At 42.2% G+C, this 14992-nt stretch overlaps 1 protein-coding gene across 5 annotated transcripts in view; it reads left to right on the top strand.

The window, feature by feature from the left end:
• The window catches only part of LOC310902892 ((E2-independent) E3 ubiquitin-conjugating enzyme FATS), a 65183-nt gene extending 51690 nt beyond the window's left edge, over nt 1-13493 (top strand). For 3 of the 5 annotated variants that reach the window (XR_014587058.1, XM_083845117.1, XM_083845120.1), the window contains exons 6-9: nt 635-836; nt 10744-10807; nt 11616-11715; nt 12577-13493. Coding sequence is in view for 4 of the 5 variants with exons in the window: in XM_083845117.1 (XP_083701243.1) it covers nt 635-836; nt 10744-10807; nt 11616-11715; nt 12577-12615 (405 nt within the window). In the remaining variant the exon portion in view is untranslated. Of the gene's footprint in view, nt 1-634; nt 837-2569; nt 3949-4236; nt 7524-10743; nt 10808-11615; nt 11716-12576 lie in introns of those variants that run through there. The other 2 variants (XM_083845118.1, XM_083845119.1) reach the window with 2 other exon arrangements.
• Nucleotides 13494-14992: the final 1499 nt, after the last annotated feature.

Genomic DNA, 14992 nt, shown 5'->3' with positions numbered 1-14992 from the left:
TTGAAATCGCACCTTGAAACTGGCATTTTCCCAGTTTTGCATGACATCCAGTGCCACCAGCGGCTGCCATAGGCACGGCTGTGACCCAGGTTGGTAGCAAACAACATCAGCAGACCCAGTGTTTTCCTCCTTCTGGTCCAGTGCATATATCAGAGCAACCTCTGCTCCCGTCCTCTGCCCTGAGACATTCCTAAACGTTGAAGCAGCCCTTGACTGGAAAGCATTTTCTTTCTGGATCATCCATGAATGGATCTGCGTGATAATCAAAGTAAACAGGAAAGTTTGTGAACTGTCAGTGACAAGCTGCTTCGGAGATGGGGTGAGACAAAGAAATAGGCAAAATGTCAAGAACTTGAATACGGGTAACTTATAAAAATGTGTAATTCAAAACCTTTTGGATATGTCTTCTTATTTTTATTTTTTTCCTAGAAATATTATTCTTTGCCTGATGTGGAAATCACGCTAAGGCAGCTTTCTAACAGTGAAAGGGAGCAAAGGCAGATAGGAAGACAGTTTCTGAACTTTATTCAAACCAGCAATGATTTTCATGGGGAGTCTCTTACTAAACCCACTTAGATGAATACCAAAATTTTGTTCTTTTACTAAAATGAAGTGTTTTCTCTGTTTCGTTTAGGAAGCACTAGAAATTCACAAGCCTCAGTTCATTTCCCGTTCGCAAGAAAGGCTGAAGAAGCTGGAACATATGGTCCAGCAGAGGAAAGCCCAGCAGAATGATGCTCCCGTAAGCAACCAAGGAGCGCTTCTTGTTCGCAAACTTTCCTCAGCATCTGCCTCAAGCAAAAAAAAGCAATACACCATTCCTCACCCGCTCAGCGGTAAGTTGAATTGTGACCAGTAATGGTTCTGTACTTGTTTTTGAATCCTTGCCATGTGTATAGTATTTCTGTATTAATGCTGTGGAAAAAACATGAGACCTGCTGCTCCTGTTTCAGCCGCCAGTGTGCCAGCATATGTCCTGGTACTCAGAGAATAAATTCTCTGAAACGCAGAGACAGGGTTAGTGGACATGGGGTGCTGCATGGCAGCCTTCCTTGGGGCCTTTTGTCATTGTCACGCTCAGTCACTTTCAGCACGATGCAGGTTGCTGCTCGTTACAGAGGCGTTAGCAATAATTAGCATTTTGTACCTGCCACAGCTCACAGAAGGACTGATCTGGGGTGAAAATCCCTGTCAGGGGGACAGGTGGGGTTTGGGTGTAGGAGTCCCAGTCTGCTCTTCTCAGCAGGTGGGCTTGTCTTGTCTGCCCAGCAGCTGTGTGCACGGCTGCTAAATCAGCACATCTAAACTCTGCGATTTCCTAATTTGAATGATTAGGCTGTTTTATTGCCCTAGTGGTAAACAGCCTCAATATCTAGCAGCTCCCTCCCAGTAGCATCTCCCTAAATATTACCTAGGCACAGGATGTTAAACAAATCACTTACACTTTTTTTTTTAATTGCCATCTGGCTTTTACTTAATTCAGTTGACAAAAGAAAAAAGATTTATTTGATTGGTTGGCGTTCCTCTTAACTTTTTGGTTTTAAACTGTCTCTCTGAAGCCACATTATTCTGCTGAAAAACAAAACAATTAAAAACATTAAATAGCCATGTTACAGTTAAGTCTGTCCTCATCTCTTCTTCTGACAAAGCCTAAGCAAGCAAAAATACACCCAAATGATCTAAAAGACCAGCAATGGTCTTTTAGACCATGGACTTTAGGATGAAAGGCTAATGACTCACAGAGGTCAGTAACACTCACCAAGTCTTTCAATGAGAAGGTGATGAAGCCCTAATTAGTGTACTGGTTTGTAATTTTTAAGACAACTACATCAGCTCTGCTCATTCCCCCTCAAAATTATGTTATTTTTCTTGGCATGTTTAGCATTGGGGAATATTATTTTCTATCACTAAATCTATGCTGTTTGCTCTGGTATGGTTGTGTCTAACTTACATACGTAATGGGATTTCCAGTACAAGCTAAATAAGCGTATATAAACAAAGCACAAAACGTGAAGTGTGTGTTAAAGAGTCAATAAAATTTATTCCCCACTTCAGTTATCCAAGGTAATTTGTTTGGCTTCAGATGGCCCAGGGCCACGCTGCCCAGCTGCAGTGTGGTGTGGGGGCTCTGCCCCAGCCCCAGTGAGGCCTCCAGGCTGGAGGAGTTTGTCATTTATATCAGAAGAAGTGGCAGATATCTCCTTCTTTGTTTGGTCATCTTAAAAATCCCCCCAGACTGCTCTGCAAACACTTTATGAAACAAAAAGTTGAAAGGTTAAATCTCGTTCTCCTTAAATGATGATTAATTTTTATGCTGGTTTAATGAGCAATAAAAGCGTAATATTGAAACATATGCATTATTCATTCAAGTAAATTACTATTTCCCTCTCTTAGTAGTTGGTCATTAAAGATAAATTTGTCTAAAGAGAATCTTTAGTTTCCATAACTCATCTGCGTTCATGTAGCCGCATGTAATTTCCTATTTGCAAAATCTTAATATTTTTATAAAGACAGAAGTGTCACATGTCTGTTGTTGAAGAATAACTGTAATTAATGTTGTAAACCCTAGATCTCCGATAAAGCACAACTGTGTGGGCTGCAGTTCAGAAGGCTGTGTGTAGGAGTGTACTGAGCATATTTAATTTGCTCAGAGTCCTGACAATTGGTATTTTAGGACTTCTCCTGGTGGATGCTATTGTGCAGAAGGATGAGTATCATTAATGAGTCCCAGAGCATGGGATCTTTGTTTGGTGCAGATGTTCCTGAACTTTTCTGGCTGCGCCTCTTACAGAAGAGACAAGGGCTTCCCCTGCACGCTCGCCGAGGGTGCTGGGTGCCTGTGTCCTGCTGGTGGCTCTGCTGGTGACAAGCCCTGTCCCACCGTGGTCGCAGCCCGCTCCTTCCCTTCTGCCTGCCCCTCAGGTGGGAAGGAAGGGAAGTTGTCATTTGTTGTCGTCGTTATTCTGTATTCTCTGGAAAAGCCATTTTAGCACGTAAAATGTGCTTTTCAAGCAAGGAAGGGCTTTGTGTCACATTTAAAGGAAAAAAAAAAAGACAGATGCAGCTCATGAAGCAGCACTGTGACTAGGAGGGCGGATGGGAGGTGGAGAGGGAGGAGAGCAGCACCACCTCCCTTGGCACCAGCTTCTTGTTTTTATGGGTCTAATGAGACCATGTCCTTCCCAAAGCAGGCTCCCGGGCTGCATGTCTACCTCATCCCTGGGCCAACAACACCAAAAGCTGCCTGCCAGCCACATTGGCCGAGCAGAGGCAACATGGCAGGGTTCATCCCTGACTATTGCACTGCTTCATAGCCAGCTTTTGAAGTGGCTGAGAGCCTGGGATTTATGCAGATCGCAAAGTGCCCAGAAAAGGAAAAATACCATCCTACATCAAGTTGTGCCTTTAGGTCCAAAGTCAAAGTCCTGAATGCCACCTCCCTCTCTGGCTACACCCATTTGTGTGTCAGTGGTGGTCCGGGAGCAGCTGTGACACCAAAGCCAAGCAGGGGACGGGGCTGGTGGCTGCCGCCCAGTGTTGCGTTATTGCAGCCATGAAGGCCAAACCAGCTATTAGACATCAGCAGCCCTTAGAAGTCAAGGGAACTGGGCACCAAGCACTTCTGAGCATGCAGGACAGTGGCTCTGCCACATCTTCACAGCCTCTTGGTGTTTAGGCTGGTATTAGTGCTGACGCTTCTCCTCCTCGCTAGTCTGAAAAACCTCTGCCAAACCCAGCCCTCCTGCAGCTTTCTTGGTCTCAGAAGCAGTCTGCTCTTTCACGGCAACACGCATTGAAACCACACTTGAAATTAAGAACCCAGGAGAGTAAAACGAGTACCTGGAAACTTGCTTAAGCATACAGCATCGTATTGATGGCATCCCTAGGCTTCAGGGTGTGATCTTGTGGTTGTTTCTCTTCAGCCTGATAGCTTCCCCTTTGCTCTTTTTTTTTTTTTGTCTTTGGGATGTGTGGAGAGGTCTTTATGGCTTTGAGATTCGTAGGGCTCATTGCCAGCACACCCTCGTGCATTTTCCAGTGATTTTCATACGGGCAGGTTGGCTGGGGAAGGTAATTTCCACTGACCCCGACGCAGCGACCCCAAGGGTGGATTATAAGTGCGTTTGTGGCTGGGCAGGAGGAGTGTGTCTGTGCGAACCCCAGGATGCTCACAGAGCACACTCACCACAAGCACTGGCGGTAACACTAGCTATCCCCTTCCTTTTCCACCTCCAGAGGACGTTTCCTGGCCCAGTTCCCCGCGTGCACATCTGCATCTGTGCAGAGAGAAGTCAAGGTGGGACTGCCCCATCAGATGGCAGCCAGCTCTTACTCAGGCATAAAAGAGGGGGGATCTGCAGCCTGAGATGTTTCCCTTCTGCACTTCATAAATTTGTCGCTATTTCATGTAATCGCTCCAAAATAAGCTTGTTATATGCGCTTCTCTCCTGACTTGCGTTATTTCAGTGTCACCCAGAAGAAAGACCATGACCTTCAGAAATTTTCCTCTGCCCAAAATTGTTCTATCAGGCTAAAATGTCTTTATTGATAAGATGAAATTATCGGATAACGCATTTTTCCAGTGTTTTGACAGTGTTGTTACAACTTTACGGTTTCTTGAAGAAGAAAGAAATAGCTGGCGTTCAACATCATTTCCATATAAATACCAACATCTGTGCAGCTTCCGTTTACCTTCTCATCCTCAAAAAAACCCCCAAGTTGTTTACGATTTTTAATTGTAATTCATGAGTGGGATTTCACAAAATGCTAAAAGTAATCTTGGAAAAATAAAAATGTTTATCCTGCAGAAGATTTTATCGTCACGAGAGCACTTTGAAGGCGAAGAACACGAAACTCTCCCACTAGCCTTTGTGCTGGATAACGTGTAGTGCTACATTTTGAGAGTGCTAATTAGTCCAAGATAGACTACTCGGCTGTTGACTATGTCGAACAAATTAGAGATCCCACTGTGATGAACTGAATAGAAACAATGTTCAAATAACTGGATTTAAATCTCGAAAACCGTAATGTAATTACTTCAGTGACAGGACTACCAGCTGTTTATAGGCCTTTAAATCTGCATAATGAACAGCCTTCTGATCTTAGTGTACACAAGCACTTTCAGAGGTTTAAAAAATTTCCCAGGCACATATGGTTTTTTCATACCTTCCATTTTGCTTTCCTCTGGGAGGGTGGTGGTTCGCTGGAAATGGCACCGTAAGTGGAAAGTCGCCATTCAGCTCCCACTGACGTGCCTGCTGTTCCTCTGGGTTTGTACCCAGTATTACTCCAAATCCTGTATCTTCAGTAATATTTTGGAAACAAGTTTATATCTCCTCAGCCGTGCTTCTAAACCTTTCCAAGAAGCCTTATTGTAACTTCAAAAGCCCGGAGGGCAAGGGATTGCTGGTTTTGTTTGTGTTTTCAAGGAGATGGTTGGAGGTTGTTACTGGGACTGCAGAGTCAGTGGGGAGAGGAGAAGACGGCGATCAGAGAACTTGCACTAAGAGTGCAGCCAGCAGCTCCTGCAGCTGTAGATGTGCATCCTTGTGCTCTTCAGATGCCGTTGGTGGCTGATGGGATGTTTGCAGCCACCTGCCCATCTCTTCTCGTGTATGACTTTAGTTGTGCCATTGCTCAGGTTTCTTTTCCCTGTCAATATTCATAGCTAGCGGTAGTGCTACTGATCCTGTTGGCACCTGGCCACTTAGTTAAGGCTGACAGTTCTGAATAAAGATTAAGCTGCAGTCAGGTAATTGAATTAGGAAGAGGGATGACCTATTTTTATGATATTATTATCCATCACCTTGATTACGGCGGTGCCTGTGAGTCAGCTAGACGTGGGCGGCACCTTGCAGGTCACTGGCACCAAGGGACAAGGTCCTCTGGGGACTTGCTGTGGTGGCAGGGGAGGAGGTGGGTGTAGTGAATGGGCTGACCAGCACGTCCCTTCTGTGTCCTCATCCTTATGAGCGGGGGGAGAGAGTCAGCATCTGTCCAATGCAATAGTAACAGGAGAGAAATAGGAAATGTATAGGAGAGCCCAGGGAGGTGAGCAAGAAGGACAATTATAAATAAGCAAGACTGAAGTCAAAAGCCTGTGAAAGTGTGTTAGAGTACATTGCCAATTAATATCAAGCAGAGAAAATCCAGCCAGCATTGCAGAAAGCTTTTTGGGCATGCGAAAGCCCAACTTTCTGGGTTTCTGGAGCTGTTAACAATGGGGTGAACATCTGAGAGAGGCGCCTCGGAACAAGGGGGCCGTGTCCCAAGGTGGTGCCAAGGAAGGTGGAGATAAATTGAAAAATCTTCAAATATAAAGTTTTCTGTGCAAACAATTACAGTGTTGAAACAATGTGCATTATAGAGGGTGACTCACAAAGTTCAGTCAAATTGCTGGGGGATAATTTCATTAGGGTCTTAAAGTAGCCAAATTGAAAACTGAATTTTCGATGACGGACTTTTTAATCAGGGAGTAAGAGGTCTGATTTCATCCATGATTATAAACTGAAACTAAAGAAAACAGGACTTGAGAAATGGTGCAAGTTTTGCTAAAGATGGAACAAACCTTTTGTTCAGTTTGCCAAATCTGTCATACCTTCTTCATTAATGCCTTTTTTTTTTAATGGAAATTAGAGGCTTTTCAATACTATATGCTGTAGTCAAACAGGAATGAATTGGGAAGGCCAGGTGAGATAATATATATATATTTTTTTCTGGATGAAGTCCATGAATATTCAAGTGTCATTTGGATAGAGGGGACTGGTCTCCCATATCATGCCCAAAATGAATTTATCATGAAAACATTTCCATAAACCTGTAGTTTTTAATGTTTTTATAGACACTAGTGACATTTACCATTGCTAAGACTGAAATACTAGGGAGGATCGGAAGTCTCAATAGCCGCAGTGTAGGCCAGACCTGAACTGCCCGTGAACCACCTGCCTTTGGGTCATCTTGGTAGAAGGACCTCTGTAGACCTTCAGCATCTCTTGGAGGTGAGCAGAAATTCAATGCAGTCTCGCCTTCACACTTTTATCTAGTGGGTTACTGCATTCTTTTAATAAATAATACCAAGACATCATCTATTGACTGCAGTTGATGTAAATTATTTCATGAAGTCATTGACATGAAAGGTGAAAAACTTTGGGCAGCACCCCAGGGTGCAGGCACTCGGTTTCTCTGGATGAATTCCCAGTCAAGTGCTACGGGCATGCTAAACTGAATGCCACCTTGACATTTAATTTATCTTAGATTCAAGGTTAATTTATTTTTTAGGGGACTGTTTATTTTGAAAGCTGTGTTTAAAAAAAAAAACAACAACTTATGTATCTTAGGACTTCTCTGGGTGAATGGGCATTTGGTGAAGTATTTTTTTAGTTCAGTGAAAAAGCAGTGCAATTAGAGAATCACCATTATCAGTGCTTGGCCTTTCAGGAACTGGCAACACATCCTCAAACGTATATTTTAACTCCTAACGGTTTGAGAATTCATATTCATATTAGGGGAAAAGGTATATATATTCTGATGGGTATAGTTTAGCATTTTTTATTTATTATTTTTTATTATTTTTTATTATTTTTTATTTTTTATTTTTTATTTTTTATTTTTTATTTATTTTTTATTTTAAGTGTTTCAGTGAGTTAGTGGTAAACAGGAAGTCAGGGGACAGTTCCCACACACCCTATTATCTGTTCTTTGTCTAAACAATTAATAACTTCCCAGGCAGGAAGGTTATTCATCCTGTCTGAGGTGCAGTTTAGCATGAGTTAAAATATTACAGTGATGACCCATTTACCTTCATTTACAAATTGCTGAAGTCGCTTCTTTCTCCTGCTACAGAGATCTCACAGACCATTGCTACACACAGCATTGGTATAAATACTGGAAACTCAGTGATTTGACAGGGTTTGAATTAAACACCAAGGAAGTTTTTCATGCCTGTCTATACCTTTTTTTTTTTTTTTAACTGTGGTGCATCACTGGAAATACCAAATAACTGTTTTGAAATCCCTTCTTTTTTATCCTTCTGTATAGTTTTCTCCAAAACCATTACAAGGCTATGAGATCTGATAAGGAACTTTGATAAAATGCAGTTTAGGAGGCTATCAACTTGGGGAACCGTCCATTTTATGCCCAACTTGGGTCTCGATTTGGTAAGAAGAAGTGTTAATTCAGGTCTTCATGTTGTGATTGGGACGTTTTTATAGCTCTGAGTACGTGCTGCTCCTCCTCTTGGAAATATGTTTTGTTCAATCCTATGTTCAGTTCTGAACATAAAAATCATATGCACATTTAAACATTGGTTAATTTTCTCATTTAAAACATTTTTATTTATATTTCAGTTAATTTTAGAATTCTCATCCCAAAATTCCTTGAGAACGTTATTTGTTTGATACTTGTACATGATTTTTTTTCTCAGACATAGTGACCTGAGAGTGAGCTGAGAGATGCTACATGAATGTTTACCTATATAAGTGTTACCCTTTTGACCCTGTACTGCTTCACGAAGGGTATATTTATAACCAAGGCAGATTTATTATTTTTCTTGGAGGATTTTCCCAAGAATCTTTTTGATTCCTCCTTCAAAGCCTCTGGCACAGACACATATGTAGTTCCAGGCAGAATCATGGGCAGTGATGAGTCTGATACCCTTCAAGATGATTTCTGTGTCATCCAGAGAGAATTATTCTCACAGGTTCCAGTGGCTCTGCACAAGGGTCTGGAAGATTTAATGTGTCATTAACGGCTTTTATTCTGGGGGTTAAAAAAAAAAGGGGGGGGGGGGGGGGGGTGAAATCCTTCCAACAATTAGTTTACTCCCAGAAATCCTCTCTCTGAGAATTCCTGGAGTAGAAGTTCATACATTTCATGAGGTGTAACTCTGTCCATTCGAAATGTTATCAAACCAGGCTCTGTGCTTGCCAGTCATGCTGCCTGATAACGTTGTGTCTCGGGGAAGGCCCACCCTGCCAGCCCGTGGAAGGGCTTGGTGTGGGCTGTGCAGGTTTCTGCTGCTCTTCTGTGCCCAAGGACATAGGAACGCCCAAGGAAATGGTGGTCACACAAGGGACTGCCCAAGCGTTCCCTATTTTTGTTTCTGCAGAGAACCCATGGTGATGGCTTTATACAATTTCAGACTGTGGTCCTGTGCCATTGTCCAGGTTAGAGGACATGTTTTGGGGAAAGGATGTGTCCTGCAAGCCTGAGCTGTCAAATGAGATTTGCAACTGTGAGCAGCAAGGGACTGTTATGGGAGCTACACTGGTCCCAGCAGGATGGTGCTGTCGGTCCCTAATACTTCTGCAGGCCTGTCAGGGTCACAGAGGCAATCTGCTCCCTGAAGCGTTAGGGTTATTTGGGCAGCTATAGCACCCCAGTGTTTATTCCTTTTAAATTAATGAGCGTGTAAATGAACATTAAAACGCTAATAAAAAAAAGTTAAATTATATTTTTCCAGTAGATCGAGTATGTTGCTTGTGTCTACTGAAGATGTAAAAATAATGATTAAGTCTAGATAAGCACTTCCTAGGGCAGAGGAAGCTTCACGGCCTCCTTTCCTTTCACAATTTGCATTTTGAAAGCGGTACCAGTTCAGAATAGAAACTGCTGCGTAGCTCCCTTTTATTTTTACATGGAGATACAGCAGCTTCAAGGACACGCAGCGTTCTCCCGAGCAAGGCGGTAATCCGAGCATGGTTTTGCCTCTGGGTGTAGCCCCATATGCTGCTCGAGGCTGTTAGGTTGCTACGACAACTCCCATAAATATCCCTGAAACATTTGGTGTCTTCAACAGCGTGCCCCACAAACCTGTCGGGAAGGGGGCTTTTTCGGGTAGTGGTGGCTGGGTTTGCTCTGGGCCAGCGTCTGAGCTGGGCAGTTCTGGAACAAATTATTTGCTGTATTTGTTTCCTTGTCTTGATTATTCTGTTTTGTCTCTTCAGCGAGATGGCAGAAAGAGGCTGACGCGGTGCCTGCTGTGATATATATTATGTCTTCTAAACTTCCTTGGCAAATGGAAGTGCTTAAAAGTTTGCACACATTTATCTTATACATATGTTCTGCAAAAGCACTTGCAAATTCCTCTGACTTCCAGCTTACTGTGACTACTCCGGGCACTGCACCCTGTCCTCCGTGCCTGCTGGCTGCCCACCCTGTACAAATGACATGCAGAGACTATTCAGAGACCATTTTAGCAAGCAAGGTGTTAAAATTACCTATTCCTGGGACCCACTGACTACGAAGATCAGTAATTATTTTCCTGTATCAAGGGAAATGCTGACTGAAATTATCTCAGATATCCTCATAGTTGATCAGCAAAGAGTAATACGATTTTCCTTCCCCTAGCACTCAGCATGATTACTCGCAGCCCTGTAAAACAGGTGTAAATCGAAGTGGAAAGGATGGTGCCAGGCCAGGATCCTGACACGCGGCCTGCAGCATGGGCCTCACCCGCTGGCAGCCAGCGCTGGGCTGAGCAGAGGCCTACACAGCTGCGCGTGGCAACGACAAGAGTCAGATACATTTAAAATAAATGTCTTTCCCTTTCTGGATGGCAGGTTTGGGACCCAACTGAACTCCAGATGAAGTTGTTAAAAGCCTTTCTATTGACCTATGCGGATCTGACCTTAAGTCATCAAAAGTTTAATCAGGGATACCATAGCGTGACTAAGCGGAATGTGAAGCTTGAAACTTCAGTAAACACAGATTCCTCTAATATTAACTTTATTTTCCCTCTGCTAGATAACCTCTTCAAACCAAAGGAAAGATTCATTCCAGAGAAAGAGATGCACATGAGATCCAAAAGGTACTTCCACATCACCTTCACACACCGGGGCTGGTCTGTCACACTGCTTGCCATGCTTTTGCGCAATGCTCAATTTTTTCTTTGTTTGCATCAATTTGATCTATTTGGGCCAAGCCTGCCCTTTGAGCAGCGTCTTCCTAGGAGTTTCAGACAACACAGAGTGCCTGTACCCTGCAAGCCACATCCCTGAGAGAAGGAAGGTTCTCCTTCCTTTTTGATCCAGTGGGAATTTTGTCATTGTTTTCAATGGGAAAAGATCAAGACCAGAAGTCACTTCTTTGAGGGCAACTAATGTAGTGTTTAAAAAGAACAAATAATGCCTTTTTCGGTAAAAGAGTTCCTAATGACAGTGAAAAAATATCAACAGATTACAGTCTTCTAAGGATGGTTTTCTTAGATTTCAGAGAAATGCCTGAAAATAATTGCTCAGTATTAATTTCGTGACATAAATGCAAAAAAAAAAAAAAAAAAAAGAGTACAGGCCAAATTCTGTTTTGAAATCAAAACCATCTCCACTGAGCTCATTAGAAGCTTCCCCAGAATTTTGCTGCTGCATCGAGATAACCTGATACTATCTCTTTCTTTACTCCTTAGTCCAAAATCAGCAGTGTTTTTCAAGAAGTCAGGTTTTTATAATAACATTATTATTAATAATTTATAATTCTTGTGCCATGGATCTAATTCAAATACTCGGAGATGCCCATCAATGCCAAGTATTGCATTGGAGGCATGCTTTTCCCATAGAAGAGTAAGTCGTTTGCGAATCCCAGGGATGATGTGTGAAGTTAACTTTCCAAATTCATTCCAGGATTTATGACAATTTACCTGAAGTAAAAAAGAAACAAGAAGAAAAACAGAAGCGGATAATCATCCAGAGTAACAGACTCCGTGTGGAGATCTTCAAAAAGGTAATGATTTACTGTGAATGCAAAGCACAGCTCTGTAATCCTTCTTGCTGCTTTAAAATATGAGTGTCTGACCACCGGTCTGTAATTAAATCTATTTGTGGCTTTATTATCGGTATTTGTGCACTTCTCTTCGCTATTATCCGTCTGAGCCCTCAGCACCCCTATGAGGCAGAGAAGGAACGCTGAGGTGTAGGATGCTCAGACACCAGGCCCTGTGGTTTCGCAGTGATTAGCTTGTTTTCTTCTCTCTAGCAAAGAAGTTTTCTAGTTTTCTTCTCTCCTAGCCCTGAAGCGGGTGCTGGCAGGAGAGGCAGGTACCTGTGTTCACACAGGCCCATGGACACAGCACGCTGGGGAGCCTCTGCTATCACGTGCAAACTCTGACAGCAAAGAACGTTGTTCAAATCTTCTCCTTGGGGCTGGCCACTTCCTTGGCCTTGGAATTGACAGATGAACCTCATGTTGGAATAAGCACCCGATACTTTATATTTTAAAAATTAGTAATTTGTCCTGGCAGAAATCTGCTTTAGCACAGTTAATCTACATGCAGATCTGATGCACTGCCAGGTAATCCTGCTCTGTGTCGTCTACATGTAACGATTTTTCCTTACATGCTCTAGTCCTCCATCTAATCACACTGTTCTTGTCCAAGCTGGAAAAGCTTTCAGTGCTTTTTTTTATTATTATTATTATTTCTTTATTTTTTTTAATATTTTTTTAAATAAAAAAAAAAAAGATTTGAGATCTAAGGAGGCTTGTACTGTCTCACTGTCTCACAGTATTGCTCAGGCTTCTACAGCTGTTTCCGCCTCATGTAGTTTAACACTATCTTAAGGCTGTTTTGCATTGTTTTTTTCCTAGCAATTACTGGACCAGCTCCTTCAAAGGAACACTGAGTGACAAAGGTTTCTCTTGCTGATCATCCTAACTGGATCTCAAATGCCTTTGACTGCTAGATAAGCCATAAAAGTTAGTGTCATCTTAATTACCTGGAGGTATTTTTCTTATCTTTGGCTCTTTATAAAAAGAAAGATCATTTGTATTTCAATTGAAATTTTAAGGCAACTTTCAAGTAAGCAAAAAATGGTCTAAAAGGGAGCACAGCTGTTTGAGAGCATCAACTTATGGTCAGTTTACCCAGAGGAAATAATTTTAAGAATTTTTAATGCAAGTACTGAATTACAGTGGTATTGTTTATCTTAATCTTTTTGAAAGTATACATCTCTGTAGCAATAGAACTGGGTTTAAAAGACCTGGGAAACTTATTTCTCTGAAGTATTCTATTAATTGATTTCCTGTGAGTTAAATCCTCAAACTAAAGAAAAATGAATATCATTATTTGTTATGTTTAGAAACTAGCTGAAATAGCATTACCACATAATCATAGCAGCAGCAGTTTCACATTAATACTTAACATACCAAAAGGGACCAATATTTCAGCTCTCTGAAGAACTCTATTCCTGTTTATGTAGTGAATCTGCATAGCAAGTTTACCTGTTTAAAGGCAATATTTAAAGATTTGGTTATAACTGCTTTTCATGTTTTTCATTGTAATATGTATTTTACTCCACTTCTGTGAGCGTTAAGTATTTATAGAAATGGCATATTATGAAGCAGTGCCAAGAAGTATGTTTGCATCAAAACTGCAGAACTAAAACCATCTGCAATGTTTCCTCCAAAAATATTTAAATCGTTATTTGTACATTTTGGAAGTAAAAACAACCAGCTTACAAACCAATGGAATTTATTTATGGAATAAAACACGAATATAATATTTATCCAACTGCTGTGTTTTTATTTGGTACTGTTAAATATAACACAATTATTGAAACTTCTTGAGAAGTCATGTCTTTGTCTGCCACAAATCCTATGGTAAAAAATATTGCCCATAAAAATCATTGCAAGTGTTAACCTCTGTTGCATGAACACTCGATTGAATGTGTTTGAACGAGGCTGGAATTTAGCCTTTGATATCTGTGCTCTATTTTTCTAATCCATCCTGAGATGTAAGGTTAACTGTTTTGGAAGTGTGATGTTCGTGAGCAGAGCAATGGCCACTTAGATAGCCGTCAGCTGCGTGACTTGTGCTGGACACCGGGAGCCTGGTTCTATCTCACGCTCTCTCTCTGTTACATTATTTTTCCTCTTTGTGTTTAAGCGTCCTAGTTTGTAAAGTGGGATTAATGATGTTAATTTTTGCTCACAGGGAAGATAGAGATTTATTGAACAAATACACTGCATTCCAGGCAGATATTTTTAAGTACTCGACAATTGGTTCGATACATTTTGAGAGGACAAGTAAGGTAAGGAAACGCTTATTGTGAGAAACGAACTGCCAGGGCTCTTGCCCAAAACAAGTCTTTTTAACCAATCAAGTAATGCTGTACTGGGGACTGAGGTCAGGGCTGGACCACACATGGCTCCAAACAGGGGAACTTGTGAAAGGGACTGCGAGAAGGGACATCCTCCAAGCTTCACGGCTCAGCTGCATGGTAGGTCTGCTCTCCTGTGGCTTCATTGATCCCTCTGCTGCTCTCCAGGAAAAACATGTGGCCTGCCTCAAACAGGAGGGCCTTTCTCTTCAGCGGACTTCTGGGGCTCCACCACACGGCGATAAATTTTAGCAGTGAGCACACCCACACACATGGTCTCCTAGACTGGATCTGAAGGATTATCTTTCAAGCTTAGTTCCAGTTAGAGCTCACTACAAGAACTGAAGACATTTCCTATAGAAGTCAGTACCAAATCCCCGTTGAGTTCAGTAGGAACCTAAAATTTCCCCCCTTGGTTCCTTAACCCCTAGTTTCTTGACTTTGGAGGAATGCAGCTTTGATTTATCAGGTTTAATGAATCAGGAGCATTGCTTTTCACACACATCCATAGGGGAATATTATATACATTTAAGACTGCTTTACTGCATCCATTTAAACCTGCTTATAGTTCTTCCCTAGAGCCACAGAGAGGCACTTTGGTATGGAGACAAGACCCAGGTCCCGGTGGGTTTGAAGCTCTCCAGGAGGAGCCCCCAGCCCCTCTCTGGGCAGCCTGTGCCAGGGCTCCCTGCTCCACACAGTTACAGAAGAGTTTCCTGATGTTTAGCTGGAACTTCTTGTGCTCCAGTTTTGCCCGTTGCCTCTTTTCATCAAACAGAGGAGCTGATCCTTCTTGGAAATCCATGGCATCCTGGTGAGGAAAGGAAACGCGAGAGCAACTGGAATGAGGTGTGACATGGGTCGGTTTGCTTTCTGCCCCTTGGAAACCCAGTCCGCAGGCTGCC

This window comes from Anser anser (genome assembly GCF_964211835.1).
Source record: "Anser anser genome assembly, chromosome: 7".
Lineage (NCBI taxonomy): Eukaryota > Metazoa > Chordata > Aves > Anseriformes > Anatidae > Anser > Anser anser.
Note: the sequence above shows the minus strand (reverse complement) of the source record. Positions and strands in the feature narration are given on the sequence as shown.